At 45.9% G+C, this 16,931-nt stretch overlaps 1 protein-coding gene across 1 annotated transcript in view; it reads right to left on the bottom strand.

The window, feature by feature from the left end:
- The window catches only part of GABA-B-R2 (gamma-aminobutyric acid type B receptor subunit 2), a 377,441-nt gene that overhangs the window by 15,754 nt on the left and 344,756 nt on the right, over positions 1 to 16,931 (bottom strand). The window contains exons 14-19 of the mRNA XM_050167418.3: positions 9,925 to 10,035; positions 8,995 to 9,219; positions 5,291 to 5,452; positions 3,976 to 4,105; positions 3,728 to 3,812; positions 1,590 to 1,834 (exon numbers count right to left, since the gene is read on the bottom strand). Coding sequence (XP_050023375.2) covers positions 1,590 to 1,834; positions 3,728 to 3,812; positions 3,976 to 4,105; positions 5,291 to 5,452; positions 8,995 to 9,219; positions 9,925 to 10,035 — 958 coding nt within the window. The remainder of the gene's footprint in view (positions 1 to 1,589; positions 1,835 to 3,727; positions 3,813 to 3,975; positions 4,106 to 5,290; positions 5,453 to 8,994; positions 9,220 to 9,924; positions 10,036 to 16,931) is intronic.

The following is a 16,931-nucleotide window of genomic DNA, read 5'->3' as shown; positions in this document are numbered from 1 at the left end:
GACATAGGCACAACGAATCGAGAAAACAAAAACAATAATAGAACCACCGGTGGAAAGCACAGTGGGCTGACGCCCACAGAAGCTGCGAAATAACGAAGCTGAATGATAACTCGATAATTTGCGCATCCGGCTTTTCAACTGCACATCGATGCAGCCCGTTAGTTCGATTCCCAGTTACAGTGGTGGGCATAGTTTAGTTTTTCTAAACGTTCCTAAACTATACCTATCAATTTTGAGGATAAGAAAGAGGCGAGAAGAACTGAATCGCGACAGAAAGGACTACCTGGACAAGAGGCAGCAAAACCATGCTCACTGCTGTCGCTGTAAAATCTCACGAGGGTAGTAATATCTTCTCGCCGTGGGCATTGTGCTTATATTGCGGCTCTTGTGTTTCACGTAACTTGAACCAGACTGAATATCCTGCGGCACCTCCTATATGCTTGCAACTTCGCTGTTTCTCAGTCGAATTCCTACGAACGCACGATTCGATCTTCCAAATGTGAACTCGATATGTCATGTAATTCGAAAACGTTTCAAACACCCGGCAAGCATTGAGAAGAACCCCAATTGGCGGATCATTTTCTACGCCCCATGTCCGCATAAAAAAAAAAAAAAATATTGCCTGCAGCTTTGAGATTTCTCCAACATCTTCCTTTTAAGGCGCACTTCGTACGTATGGTTTTAACTTGATGAGCCCGGTAGTCCTCAAACGACGCGCTGTTGGATGCCCCAAATAGCTCCAAAGTGCGAATAACAGAAGTTATGTAACTTCCCAGAGTGGCACCCAACTACTCAACACACGTATGCGTTTGCACACGCATCACCTCCAACATGTCCAACATACACTCAAACTTTAATTGCACTCATTCTAATAGTTTTCTCGATGCATATTTCTCGACATTTGGAGCAGACTCTCTGGAGCTGACATGCTCCATCCCATGTAGTCTCAATGACCACTGCACTGTAGAAAACAAAAAAGAAAAAAAGAAAAGAAAAGAAAAGGAAAAGAACTTTCTTCACAAATCAAGGCAAAGCAACGGAGGCAGAGCGTGCTGAAGTAAGAGCGCTCTTGAAAGTAGTCCCACCTTCTCGTCCGAGTTAAATTAAGTTGCGAAGAAAGAACATCACAGTCACAACAGCCAACACAAGACAAAATACACCACCGAGCTTTAAAATTGATTTAATTTTATGCATGCATTTCCTTTCTTCCGCGTTTGGGCAAATGCGAAATCGTCGTGCGTGGAAGCTATACTGATTCAATATCTATTCCAGAACGTTAAAGCGCTGTCACTCTCTGCCGGTCTACACGATAAAATAATGTACACGCTTAAAAGTGAATCAGGGTGTAAAACTGTAAATAAGCCTCACACCTTGTTGGGTAGAAGGGTGCGAGTTATAAACCGATTTACAGCCTTATTCAATTTTAAGGGTGCACATCATTTTACAGTGTACTTGGCGCAGTAAAGCGTGTGCAGTAACATCGCCCCTGTAGCTTTGCCTTCACGCGTTTTAATGCTGTTGCATCTAATCGGTAAGCGTGGTTTTTCCACGGGTAGGGGGAGTGGGGTTGAACGACGCCGGACACCCACCGTCCGAGGAGGCGGCCCTGTCGGCGTGCAGGGCGAGCCCGTTGGCGAGAGCGCGGTGGTGCGACTCCCTGCCGCCCCCGTACGGTGACGCGCTATGCATGGGCTGCTGGTGCTGCTGGTGGTGGTGCTGCGTGAGGCGCAGCTGGACACTGCCGCTGCGCTGCTGCCGGCTGGCTCCTCCGCCGCCGCGACCCATGGCGGCCAGGGCGGCCGGGCTGCCCTGAAGCGACGCCGTCGAGAGCTTCCTGCGAGCCGGGAGGACGTCCCAGAGAGTGAGATAGACAGATAGATAGATAGATAGATAGATAGATAGATAGATAGATAGAGAGAGAGAGAGAGAGTGAGAGAGAGAGAGAGAGAGAGATTTGGAGTCACGCTCAGCGTATCCCGCCGAAGATGGAACACCGGCGAACTGAGGACACATTGCGCCGTGGGGAAGAAACAAAAGAAAGGTAGTGCGCTCTTAAGAGTGAGAATGGGGAACGTGTGTTGGCCCTCCGGCCCAGCGATGCCACGGGTGGCAATGGTCGTCGCCATCGCGTTTGGCTGCAGCCGTAGTCAACGAGCGTCGACGGTCCCTCGACATTCGGCTGCCTGCGGATTCACCAGCGTTTCGCTACGACGGTAAGGAGCGCCAACTAAGGGTGTGTTTCAGTTCTGGTCGGCATTGAAGACAGTCCTACGCTTACTGCTAAAAGAGACAGCTTAGAGCCTCAATAATGAAACGCATGTAGAGTGCATATAGGACGCATCTTGAAGTCGTCTCTGCGACTTCAAGATGCAAAGCCCCCCCCCCCCCGCCCCCCTCCTCCCACCCTTAAACAAGAACTGCAGAAAAGCACATTTCATCACTTTGGGTCAGCGAAGCTTCGAAAAACAGAACGTATTTTACATTCACCGCATAGGAAAGTGTTAATAAATTTTTATTCGCGCGCAGGCAACGTTCCCGCAGAGTTTCAAAGCATTATGCGCAGCGGTAGTCTTATTCAGACAGCCCCGAAGTAGCCTGCATCGGTTTTGGTTTCGATGCTGTCTTCGCCAGGCTGCCTTTCTTGTCAGCTTTGTCAGAATTCAAACGATATTTATGGTGGTGAGTGTCCACTTAGTTGTCCATTTAGCCATCTACGGGGCGTATTGGAATATAATTTCCTAGAATAATTACTAGAGGAAACTCTTGTACTGCGATCCTTCAACCGCCATGGTAATTGTGGTTAGTACATATAGTTGTATGATCTTCGTGCTCGTGGCTTCAGATGTTCTTGCGGTTTCTGTACGTTCACTGACCTAAATTTCAAAACAATTTATAATTATTTTAATGCAGAAGGCAATGGCATTCTGCGAACCCGCATAATTACAGCAGTTCCGCTTTTCCATGCGTCCGTGGCATATGCATTTCAATACCGAGCTTCTGTGCTAGACGTCCTGCGTTCGAATACTGCCATCAGGCAATTTTAGTAGTATATGTTTGATTATTGAAAACCCAGTACTTTCTTCAAAATGATCAGCTTGCAAAGTCGCGAAGCCGTTTAATGCCAGAAGGACGAAGTTTAGGCAAATCCATGTACTAATCATCATTCCTATACGGTCAAAACCTCCCCGCTTGCGGCTCTTGTAGACACTAGCCCCCCAGTTCCCTCCAGGAATTGTGTGAAGGTCTGAGCACTGGAACATAGCTTAAGTGCATTTTCATGTTTACGCAGAGCGCGGGCATTGGACTAACGAAGAGGCAACGATAAGAACGTGGTTGCGCAAGCGTTTGTCTACGAAGTTGGCAGCGCTCACACGTGGGGAGTGCTTCCAGGTTATATGTAAAAATTTCATTCAAATCGGAGGAGAGTGAAACAGTGGAGATCAGTCGGTTCCGTTGGTTTACTAGCATGCAACGTAAACAGAGATGGCCGATTAAACAGTGTAGTTGTTGCTCTGCGGAAGGATCTGCCACGTTGGGACTCACTAGACCATAAAAAAAAAGACGAGCCCAAAGATGAGCACGAGGGGTTCTCGCCATACCGAGGCCAGTTGTGACAAGGTCGCGAAATGGCAGTGAAAATAGTGAAAACGAAAACACCAGTGATTTTGATCACTGGGCGTTGGTATTCAAGAAAACGTTCGTACATATGACAGATGCGGATGCGTACCTTTTCACCGATATCTCCATAAAGTTGTCCTCTTCAGTTACAGACCTGATGGAGATTATAGACGTCGTATCCTCTTTGCTGTTTTCTGTGGGGAAGAAGACAAGACACAAAAACGGACGCACTTAGGCACCACCTTCCTCGACAGGTCAAAGCAACGACAGGGGCCACGAAAAAATATGGGAGAAACGAAAGGCGCGAAGGATAGGGAGAACAACAGGCATCACCGAAAGTACAAGAGACAGGCTTACCACGCTCTGAGGTTTCGAGTTGGGAAGGTGAGCTAACTTCTGGAATCGTCGTAATGGCGTCATGCGTGACGACTATCACCGGCTCTACGTCTTTTAGCTTCAACAATAATGACTGCAATTCAATGTTTTTCTGAAACGAAAATCGAGAGGAAGAAAAAAAGACAGAGGCGTTAGCAAAGGTGGTATTTACAACGTACAGTCCTCGCAAAATGAAACGAGGCAGTATCAACGCGTGGCATGCTCAGCGCCTTTTTGGGTGGCCATGGTATTGCTACGGGCGGGGTTTGCCATTGCAGACTGGCCCGGCGAGGCCTTTACCTGAGCGTCTTTCTTCCGTATACCACGAAGACGTGTTACCGGACCGTTTGGTATTTCTGTCAACAGCTGTTTATGGCGAAAGGTTTACTCAGGCACGTATTAGGTGCAGGTAGTTAACGTTTCCTCACACATAAGCACACCAGAGTGACAAATTGGGTGCGCGGAGAGGCACAAATAAAAATAATTGCGTTTCATTCATTGATAACTGCGCAGAAAGCTTTTCTCACTTTCTCAAATTGTTAGCATATTCGGATTTCTAATGGAAGGCGCAACAAAACAGTCACCTTCATAGTGTATGAAAACTTTTAAAGCCGCGCACAAGCAGACCTTCATTGCCTGTTTGCTTGCAAATAACAGAACACACACGTACGAACTCGAGACCTTCATACTTTGAGGCACTAAATAATTAAATATTATACCACTGAAAGCCATCAGGCCTGTAGAGGAGGACACTGTGCATAGGAAATGCCTACGTGAAGTTGTATGCAAAAAATAAAAAGGAAAAGTAGAGATGACACACTAATTAAGATAGAAGTACATATAGCGTCGCTTCTGTCTGAATCTTCTGGACTGTGTAGGCCGACTCGGTCTAAGTACTGACAAAGTTTCAGCTACATTTGGTTGGGGCTTGGTATATGTCATGTAACTGACGGCACTGATGGACTCACTTCAGTAGTATATGATGACATGGTTTCTATATTATTTGAAAAAGCTTCTTTGGGGAAAAAAAGAAAACATAATCTGATTTTCACGTTATCTTGAAGACAGCGAGAAATGACTGGAGAAGATCATTACTAAGACAAGAGTGAGAGTACAAGGAGGGGGAAAAATAGTCACGATAGCTACAGTTTGCTTTCCATGTCACTTGTTTTGACGCCATCCCACACGTAACGCTGTATACATATATCGCTCTGGCCTTGTAGTATTTCTGTAAATAACTTAGAACGACACCGGCGCCATTGTTGCGAGAAATCGAGGAAGGGGGGTGGAGCAGCACCTCTTCTAGTCGCTGCCTGCATCGCATGTTCTCGTCCTGCAGCACTTTGATCCTGGTGAAGAGGCTTTCGTCGTCCGAATCTCGCCTCGACTTCTTCAGCGGCTTCAGGGTGGCCCGAACGCGGTGTTCGCCGGCCTGCGGGTTGCGCCGAAGCTCCACAAGCTGCGACGAATAGAGAGCAGGGCGACGGACAAGGAGCGCACGTGGGTGTCAGGGCATGGGTAAAAGAAGGAGCGCGCGACAGCGGATAGCCGGAAAAAAGCATACTACGTACAGGTGCATGCCAGAAGGTGAGCGACCGGCAAATAACGACGAGTCGCTCGTTTATGTATACTAGCTGCTGACGAGAGCGGCCAGTACGGGCGCTTTCCAATGATCTTTTAAAGAGCCGACTGCATTTTCGATTCGGGCGGGGCTGCGAGCAGCCGCGTATAGCCTTTTCTTTGTGCTGGTGGTTTCGCGCCAGCCGGCAGGTTGAATAGGTGCCACGGCGTTGTGTCCCTGGCAGTGACGCGGGTACACATGTCGGACCAGTTGCTCCTTATCTTGGCACAACGTTATAGTTGGGGAGTGGCAATACTGCATGCTCAGTCACAGTAAGTGAGAGTACTACAAAAGAGCAAAACAACCATGTGCCCCGCAACCTCCATGTCGGAGAATTTAGCAGTAAGTTTATGGCAATGGCGACGTTGACAAACTTGCAACGCGTAGATATACACGACTTTGTGAAGAATGTTTTTGCTGGGCCGCGTTACCGTAGCGCAATATAGCATTGAATCGGCAAATGACGGTTGTGGTCACCGAGATACCATTGCATACTTTTGCGTATGCACCAATCTTGGAACCACATATGACATAAAAGAGGCCTCAGACAAGAGGTGACAAGAGCCAGTGTCCCAAACATAAGCATAATTTTATCACAAATGAACAGAAAGCGATTCAATTACGTGTCATGGTAAGGTTTCAGAATCTCCGCACATCGAGTAACCTGCGCATATCCCCATTAAAACGCGCCGTACGCCGTCCCGCAATTTCAATATTGTTGTCTCAAATTATTCCGCACGAAATTCGCGTCACAATCTCTATCAATTCCGCCTCACAGCCGTACTAACAATGCGAGAAAAATCGATGAATTAGGAAACTGCATGAGGGACGTTTCAACAGCTTAGTAATAATTTTTTAAAATCTTATATGAAACCTCACGCTGCCATAAAAGGACGACACGGGGTAGCAACACATGCACCATTCTCCTTGAGGCGCGGACACGAACGAAGCACGTCACTTCACGTCACTGGCAAACCACAATCACCGGCAGCGCGACGTACCAGACCAGTGCGCAGGTGAGAGTGCTCTGAGACAAGCAAAAGTGTGTCAGTGTGTGTGTGCAGCAGGGGTGCATGCAGGGTGAATTCAGGGAGCTAAGGGAAGAGGGTCGGGTTCGATCGCTGTCGTCGCACTTGCGACTCAGGCAGTAGGCCTGCAATTTAGTGGCCAGAGGCCAAGAACAACAATACACGACCGCGACTCTGAACATCGCGTCAGGATTGCGCATTTCTGCGCATGCGCACTGTAGGAGGGTGCATGTTCCTCTGTCTGAACGATACTGCAGCGAACACGGACTGTCCTGTGCACTATAGCTTGTCCACAACCTTCGCAAACAACGATAGAAGATATGAAATTGAGGTATATGGTTGTTAATTGAGGAAGGTCTGCAGCCAGTCCCCATAGACACGCTTAAGTTGCGCACTGCGCCAATTCATCGGAGTAAAGTAACAATTTGGCAAAGGTGAAAAAAAAAAATGGAATCAGACACCATCTTCTGCATCTATATATCCTTCTCATTCAGTTTTGCGGCTCATCCACGGAATGACAGCGATTATCAACGCTCTCTGCAGGGTGGTTGCTCGATAACGTGTTACGACTTCAGCGAGCGTATAACTATGAAAACTTTTGTGTTAGGAACAAAACATTTACCACAGCAGCGCTCATAAAACGAAGCTACATATAGCAAGTTGGATAGATTGCTCCAGCATGTCGCATAGCAAGTGTTTTGCATTGTTAACGAGGATGCATGCATAATTACCGGATTATGTTAATGTGTGACTGAAGGGCTCTGTTGAAGCGTTTACTTAATAACGGCCTTTCGCACACTCACGATAATTGCTCTTGATGGTCTTCTTTTTTTCCCGCTGGATGCTTCATTCGTTGTAATGGCGCCATCCTTACCTCGGTGGAACCGCGAATGAGCCGGAAATGACGGAGTTATAATTCGTGCCGCTTCATGGTTATTAATCGGTTAATTGCATCGCCCAAGCAACGTTAATTTTTGATGACGTTGATTGATTTTGAAAGCTCCATGAGGTCCAGTTTATTCCCCCCCTCCCCTTTTGGTGATGACAGGAAAAAAAGGTGAATATTTCACTTTATCTAGATCTGCTTTAAAAAGAAGGTATTCCCTTTTACGCAAGAAAAAACAAAATGTACTCGAACGAAAGATGTTTCCTGGCTGTTGTAAGGAAGAGAGGAACCCTCTTGTTACACGTCACAGGCGCAAAGTCACGAGCCTGGTTTTTCGTTAACCTCTCATAGAGATATTAAATAAACCTTAACCGGACTGATATCGCGTAACTTCCATGAGGCCTAATATTGTATTTGCTTCTGTAGTGCATCCCCTTAAGATAACGTAATTAGGCATATTTCATGAGTTGTATACATTATCTCACCCCATTAACGATTCCCTTCAAGATCTAGCGGTTTGCAGCTTGAAAAGTTACCAGTTTATGAAAAGCATGATGTGCTAGATTTTAAACTGGTAATAAGGAATGTTTAATTGTAACTGGTTATATTTTTTTATTGAGAAGCACGCACCACATTTCAACGACGGTCTTGTTTCCGACAGTTTGCTTCCACGTGAACCTTTTGGTTCGGCTTCCGAATATTTTGAGCCAGCTTTGGTTGCCGAGCTGTCCTCAACAGTGTGAAGTCTTGGGACAGTGCGCGGATGGCATGCACACGAGAGGTCTTCGAAGGCTCCTCGAAGCTAGGGAAACACTCGTCGCCGGTTTTTTATTGGCCTGAGCGACGGACATAGCCATTTGTAAAACAGTTCATCGCATCACGGTATCGTCTGACTTGCTTCTATTTTTGTGCTCGATCTTCCGCCTTTATTACGACGAGGCCATACAGTCCTCAATTTCTTTCTTTTTTTTTTGGCGCTTGCGTCTGCTATTTCTTAGGTATCATCGTCTCGCTCTTTCATTCCTCTCTAACAATTTGACATTCCAATATTCCGGCTCTGTCTGTGAAATAAATCTGCAATTTATGAAAAAAAATGTTCAATTTGCAAGAAAAAAAAAAGACTGACAGTCCTTCCCCTGTAGAGCCTCGGTAACTCTCCTGCAAAAAAAAAAAAAAAAGTCTACGTCATGCCTTCATCCGGCGGTGTGGAACATTGGTGGTGCGCACACAGCTCTGGTGCTCACTTTCAAGGGGTGCGCAAGTGATGGGCAGTGACTTCGTGACAGGTGATGTGCGCAGGGTTGGTCGGATGCAAGGAGCAGGCGGGGTGGGGTGATCTTGGTCGGTTGGGGGTGCAGTGAGTGAGTGAGTGAGTGGAGTCAGTGAGGCACGGACAGAGAGAGAGAGAGATAGAGAGAAGGGAGCCACACGTAGAGCGTTGTGTGAAATGGGCTCACCAGTCTCACCTTGGGTACAAACACGAGGCAGAGCGTGGTGGTGGAACAGAAGATGATGAACACTGAGATGATGATGAACGCGGCGTCCTGCTGGTCGCGCAGCACGAACGAGATGGCCGCGCCGATGGTGCACATGATGACCACGTTGTACACGCTCATGCCCACGTATTTGGAGTCGTTGAGCGCCGGTATGCTCACGTGACGGGTCTCCCACGCCAAGAAGCAACCGAACGCCTGCGGAAGCGGGAGAAGGGGAGAGAGAGAGAGAGAGGCGCGGTCACCACCACCAGCACCACCCATACCCACATCGGTGGGTATACGCATACAACGTACAAGTGTGTGCTGTGTTGCCGCGATAAACCGCGCCAAGTGCTTTCGTTCTAGCCCAAAATTGTTCCTCGTATACGCTACGCTGCTGTGTGCACATCTCAAACGTGGGAGTCAATTCGGTCTGAATCACGTTGTCGTTGTCATTGCTTGATGGGCGTGCTAAAGCAAGTCGTAGTGCGCTTTGATGCGCAGGACAGAGAGAGAGAGAGAGAGCAAGAAGAAAAGATGAAGATCAGAGGAGTTAATCAGACTACCTTCCGGTTGGCGTTTTCAGCATCTTCTGCGTTTATTACATCTCCCAGGGCAGAGTAGTCTTGGGGGGATGTGGTAAACGCAGAATATGTGGGCAGAAAAGAAGATATTTATTTATTTACAAATTATATGAATAAAATCTGCCCGCACAAAGTGCGCCAAACAAACGTGCGGCCAACGGATAACCCGTGAAGCATAATAGAAAATCAAGTGCGAGATTTGTGCTAGAACGCGAGTTTGGTTTCCTGTGACGGTGGGAGAAGGGTAGGAGGGCAAACAAACAAACAAAAAAGAAAAAGCATATTTTATAGGGCGCCACTTTTCCTGTACACATAATCTTTCCCTCTGTGTACGTACCATGAGCAGTCCTTTGTAGGCGTATATTGAGCCCAGGAAGATGGTCATCTTGTGGCTCTGGCAGAATTCCATCTCTGGAATCACCGACACGTCCTCGTTGCCCTGCGACGCCTAGAAAAAGGGAGTAACGAAAAGGAGTAAAATAGAGTAAGTTTTTTTTTGAAGGTATTACCATATCGAGCGCGCAGAAATAGTCAAATTGACCATGCCAACAAACTATGCTCAATTAGGCTCTACAAGAGCAAAAATAAAAATGACAAAATACAAAATAAATAAATAAAAGTGGTTAAATCACCAAAAGCATGGAGGAAAAGCATAGAGGAATGGCGGCAACCTTCATCAGGCATGAACCTCCTACCGTACAATATTTACGTCGGACTGCATTAAATTTTACCAATGCTACAGCGTACGAATGTCTATCATAAGAAAAAGAATTCGAGACAGTCAGAACAAATCTGCATACGGACACGCACAGCCCTGGAAGAATGCACAGCAGTGTTTACAGATGCCTTAATTTTTCTGTACTTGTTGCTTCACACCTACTTCTACCGACTTTACAGCTTCTGCTGCGGAAGCAGAAGCTCCACTAAGATTGCCCCGGCCCCTTTAGCACGTATGCTGTTAAGCGACATGCAATCCTTACAAATACGAGTCTGACAACATCGAAAGTGCGTCGAGTGGGCTTGATGTACGATAGTTTGATAATTAATGGAGAGAGAGATAGAAATGAGAATTCGTTTTCAACACTGTCTAGCTGCCAACTTATTTGCAGCTGTTTCACAAAATTTATTTAGAAAAGGCCCCGTACGCCCCATTGGCCGCTTTATTAACATAAATTTGTTGCTCAAATCACAGGCAGGGTTCAGTACCGCTTTAGAACCGCAAGCCAGTGGTCGACGAAGAGCGGCGTGATTCCTCCCCTCCCGACAACCCGCTTCATAATGGTGTTTCGAAGGCTTCCAGGCTACTAGCAAGTATTCAATTAATGCCTCCCGCCATTATTGATTGGCCAGAAAACTTCGCGGAAGAAAAATAAAAAAAAAAGGAAGGAGAAAAGATGCGTACGAAACTCCTTTGTTTAGCAAAAAAAACGACATTTTTGTGAGCCCCGTGGGAAAATTGCTGAGCATCGGCCCCGTCACTGCGAGCGTATTTTGAGCGCCACGGTCCCAGGCGTAATCAATCAGCCTTTTTTTTTCCTTCGTTTCTTTGATAGTACACTATAGCACGTTTGCGTGCTGCTGATGCTGCGATGCCGCGTTCCCCCCCATATATGTATATATATATAGTCCCCCGAAGCGTGCATACGCGCGCACCACGTGATGGAGTCTCTCATACACTAAATCTGTGCACTGCGGTGGAAGCTACAACAACGCTCTCGATCTTGTTTCGCATAAGCCACACTAAATTTAGTGTAACCTCCTTTTTTATTTGATGATATGTTTGACTTATTTGGAGAAATTTATCCAGAACGGGGTGTCCCACATACTTAGCGAAACTTATGTGCGACGATATTAAAAGTTCGATACATCCATCAGCAGATACAAAGTCGACCGGAGAAAGGGCCAACGTTAAAGGACATACGGTTGACATAAGTCGCACTAAGTGTAACATTTTGCAGATGTGTTCCACTTAGTGGTGGCACATGCAGGAAACTAGGTCAAGGGTGCACGCTTATCCGGCAGTAGGATCGTACTTCAGAAACCTGCTGTTCGAAGCCGGTGATTGGCCACGAGGCGTTGACCACAGTGTCGCCGGCGTTCGCGATTGGCAATTTTCAGGCTGCGCCGGCCCAGCTCACAAGCCGAGAAAACATCAAAATTATCTGTCCCTGATTGGAAACTGAATGACGTCGGCGCCCCAGCTTCGGTAAGCGCTGCACTGTTTAGTAACAAGGAGTTAGAGGGGGGCGGGGACCGGCGTGTGTGTGCGCGTGTAGGGGGGGGGGGGGGGGGGGAGGTGACGTACATCGCAGCTCCCACCGCATTTATTCACCCAAGAAAGTTTACCCGGGCAATCCGTCACGACGGGCCCGGGGAGGGACTCTCGCGAGGGAATTTCGAAATATGGTAATCCCGACACGTTCGGCCCTCACGGGGAGCGTTCAGCGCTTTGGAATCGTTTGCGCGCAATTTTACGATGCCCTTCTTTTCCATTACGCTCTCAACTTCCGAGGGAAAGAAAAACTATTCGCGGCGGGTCATTCCTAGGGTGCAGCATCAGGGGCCGCCCGACCGGCCATGACTAAGTAGTGTTCGAACGTTGTGCGGCTTTGGGGTATTTGCAGGAGAGATTAGTAACTTTCGTTGCATTTTATGAAGTACCGGCGCAGCGTACAAGTCTTCACGACACTCGACGCTACGAGAAATCGGCCATTATTGATCACGATGACTGTTCCTTAAATCAGGGCCCACAGGCAGGACGGTGATTGGCCACGCCACGTCAAACGAAATGACTAGGCGCTTATGATGATCCCGATGAATCGGGGCGGTAGAATGCTAAAAGAGTGGGAAAATAGCAGCAGTGTAATAACAAGAATACTACCAGGGTCCATTACAGACTTCCATATCTGCCTTGTCTTCTCATCGTTGTCCCGTTGTCCTGTTTGTTAGCTGTGCATCCAGGATTGCCGAACATTTGGTATTAGACTTCATGATTGTAGTAATCTTATCATGTAGTTAAACCAGTTATAGGCAAATAATTTGAGCTCCACTATTGTGCACTTTAAAAGCCCGACGCAACGTCCACGCTCAAGTAAACGCCGATTTCCCGATGCTTTCTAACCGATAAAAGATGTAAAAAGCAGTTTCAATCCAGGATGTACAAATATTCGAAAGAGTTTCCTTTCTTCAGATTTGCATATTGCGTAATGCGAAGCTGCTGCTAAAGATCGTGTCGCTCAAGCGGCGGGCGTTACTGCGCGCGCTTATAACGTGCAAATCATCGAAATTCCTGAACATAGCGCAAGAATATTGCTTCGTTTTTAAATATGGAATCGTACTTCGCAGCAAGAATGCGACAATATCTTCGTATTTGGCGCAGACGCATTCCAACTGCCTGAAATTTGGCACTCTAAATGCCGATACAAGCCTCGGAATTCCCGCAAATGAAAAGATTCAGGAGTGATAAAAAAAGTAAACAACTGAATACTCAGATCTCCCACGAAATGTGTTTCGTGTGAGCTAGCCGAGACTGAAACTAGTCAGAGCGGAAGTTAGGTTGGTTTCATTTAAATAACCAATTTTCTTGTTTTACGGAGGTTCGGTCATGCCTCAATGCTTTCCTTTTCGCAGCTACGGTTGTGTTTGCGAGATACTCATGGTGGCGTCTAAGATGATGCGAATTGGCTGAGAGTAATGTGAATCATAACATGATCTACCTACAAAAAAAAAAAAAGAACGAAAGCGAATGACCAACCATATAGCGACAACGGAAACCATAATCCAGTGCCTTCACTACACCAAGGTAACTAGGTTATTTGCATCACAAACACTAAACCATCATTGCATAGCAAAACTGCTGGTATTGTCTCGTTAGATCCAAAGAGTGCTATAACCAAGTGTGTAATATAGAAAAATTTATCGGTTCGATAACGTCTCTGTTATGTTTTAAATCGTAAAGTTAGCTTTTCTTAGCTGATTTCTCAGTTTCGCTCCGCTGTCACCGTCCACAGCGAGAAGTGAGAGAGGCTCCACAGGATGCTTCCACAGTACTCCAACACCTTACTCACTCGACCATGGACTAACGCAGCGACCCAGGTACGCGGGAAGACGGTTAGAAACAAACACACGTAGTTAGCCCCCAGAAAGTGCGTGAAGCACCGTAAGAATGCCAACACGTAAAAAAAAAAAGTTCATGCCGGATTAAAATAAACAACAACAAACATTGCGAACGAATCCGCGATCAAAATGGTTGCAGAAGTTGTGGATTCTAGCATCTTTCAAAAGGTGACGGAGGGAAGTGGGGAGGGGACGTGTAAGAGAAGACAGAATATTTTGGTTATAAAATGCCCCCGAAAGCGTGGATGGGTCGTCTGAGCCAAAGTAGCCGAACTTGGCAGCCCTGTAAACAGTGCTGCGCTGTACGCGGGACGTGCTTGATGGTGCATAGCTCTTCTTTGGCCCCGGGCTGCAGGTTTGCGCCTTGTTACACAGAGAGAGCAAAGGAGACAGAGAGAGGTAGAGCGAGGGAGGGAAGACAGAGAGCGGAGTTGGGGTGGCACCAAAGCGCTCGCGGCGAGTTTGCACAGCAGCTCTCGCGTTGGCCCAGGTGGCCGGCGCGCAGTGGCAGGATAGATCGATCGTCGCATGCAAACATGGGCCGGCTTGGCTCATTCATTCGCGCGGGCCCTAGGGAGCCGACGGGGTGCCCGTGCTTGGCCACCCCTGGAAAGCTCGAACACAGAATCGACGCGGAAAACGCGAAGCGAGGATAGTAGAGACCAAAAGAAAAAGAGAAGAATAATGATAAAGAGAGAAAGAAATAGAGATAGCAGAAGATGCAGGAAGAAGAAGACCAAAGCGAGAAGACGGCGCGTTTACGGGAGTGAGGAGAGTCTGGTCATAGCGCGTTTGTTGTTGCTTCGAGTTTATATGCTCTTTGTTGAGGACTTGGCGCGTGTTTTTCTTTGCCGACACGATAGGAGCGGTAGCAGCCGGCCGGCCGGCTCTCTCTAGTGCCGCTGGGACGTCTAGCGCCACGTCCTGCGGGCGAGAAAATACGAATGAAGAGGTTTCGCTCACTCGCGCGCGCGAGACTCGAGGAAGACACAGGGAAGTGATGCTCGAACGGTGAGAGGAGAAGGGGAGCGCGCCAGCGTGACATCCCTTTCTCATCCCCGGTATCTATCTATCTATCTATCTATCTATCTATCTATCTATCTATCTATCTATCTATCTATCTATCTATCTATCTATCTATCTATCTATCTATCTATCTATCTATCTATCTATCTATCTATCTATCTATCTATCTATCTATCTATCTATCTATCTATCTATCTATCTATCTATCTATCTATCTATCTATCTATCTATCTATCTATCTATCTATCTATCTATCTATCTATCTATCTATCTATCTATCTATCTATCTATCTATCTATCTATCTATCTATCTATCTATCTATCTATCTATCTATCTATCTATCTATCTATCTATCTATCTATCTATCTATCTATCTATCTATCTATCTATCTATCTATCTATCTATCTATCTATCTATCTATCTATCTATCTATCTATCTATCTATCTATCTATCTATCTATCTATCTATCTATCTATCTATCTATCTATCTATCTATCTATCTATCTATCTATCTATCTATCTATCTATCTATCTATCTATCTATCTATCTATCTATCTATCTATCTATCTATCTATCTATCTATCTATCTATCTATCTATCTATCTATCTATCTATCTATCTATCTATCTATCTATCTATCTATCTATCTATCTATCTATCTATCTATCTATCTATCTATCTATCTATCTATCTATCTATCTATCTATCTATCTATCTATCTATCTATCTATCTATCTATCTATCTATCTATCTATCTATCTATCTATCTATCTATCTATCTATCTATCTATCTATCTATCTATCTATCTATCTATCTATCTATCTATCTATCTATCTATCTATCTATCTATCTATCTATCTATCTATCTATCTATCTATCTATCTATCTATCTATCTATCTATCTATCTATCTATCTATCTATCTATCTATCTATCTATCTATCTATCTATCTATCTATGTAATGCACATGCACGTGTATGGCACCAGAGCGTTAGTAGACGCACATAGACATAGAGGAAGAGCGTTGGCGACCTACACACATAGTAACGAAGAAAGTACACGTTAAACTACCTGTTTAATTTACATGTGGAAATGATAAAATAAGGGGAAATGAAACATGACGAGAAAAACAACTTGCCGCAGGTAGGATCTGAACCCATGCCATTGCATAACTCTTGCGACGTTTTTATTCATTGAGTTACAATAGTGCCGTTTTCGTTCACATTATTGAGTTCCAGTCTCGTTCACCTTCTTGAATCTAACATTCCCAGTTTAACCCTGGGAATGTTGCTCAGTGCCATCATTCCGGAGAAACTAAATAGCGTGCCTCGTCAAGTTAGCAAAAAATAAAAAAGAATAAAAAATAACAGGGGCGGCTCTTACCCGAGTTTGTACGTTACCCTCTTTTTTGTTGCGTACCGTTCAATTTAAGAGCAGGTAGCCTGGGCAGACGGTGAAATGTGAGCGAGCATCACGTGGAGAGAGGCAAAGCAAACCAAAACGAAACAACTAAAAGCACCTCGCCAGGATAAGGAATGCGTGCTTTGGCGCAATTAATTGGATTCTCGAGCAGATTAATGCAGATACGAAAACAGGAAAACGTCTAGTTAACTGATGCCGCAACTAGGAACGCATCCGTTTAGCATCCGCTACAACTATTTGGGGTATCTTATAACTACATCCAGGATAATGGGAGCGAGATCGCTTAAATATGAGACTGCTTCTTACGTTCGGGCAAGAAATGTACGCGCACAGAAGCAGTTAAAGCCGTACACAGGCGCCGTTTTATACACGCGTTTCGCAAGCCTTATAACTCCGAAGTTTGTGCTCTCTGCTAGTTAAGCATAGTTTTCTCGAGTAAATGTGCGAATTATTAAGTACGAGGCAAAGCTCTGGGCGAAGCCGCGGCATTGGCAGCAACCGCTTCGCAGTTGCGTATTCCTCGGTCGCGATCCCGGCGCGCTCATTATCCAAGACGTGCAGCTCGTACCGTGAGCATTTTTTACAGTCGTGTATCCAATGTTCAGATGCACGTTTCAAATCAGTAAATTTCTTGTTAGTCAGAAAAAAAAAAAACACAATACAAGATGTGCGCACATATATAAGCCGTCATTTTCTGTTTCGATAACTTTTGTGCCCGTCTGCGTGGTAATTGATGTCACTGCGAGAGCGGTGACGGCGGGAAAAAAAGAAACAA

This window comes from Dermacentor andersoni, chromosome 11 (genome assembly GCF_023375885.2).
Source record: "Dermacentor andersoni chromosome 11, qqDerAnde1_hic_scaffold, whole genome shotgun sequence".
NCBI classification, from domain to species: Eukaryota; Metazoa; Arthropoda; class Arachnida; order Ixodida; family Ixodidae; genus Dermacentor; species Dermacentor andersoni.
This window is presented reverse-complemented; position numbering and strand designations above follow the sequence as displayed.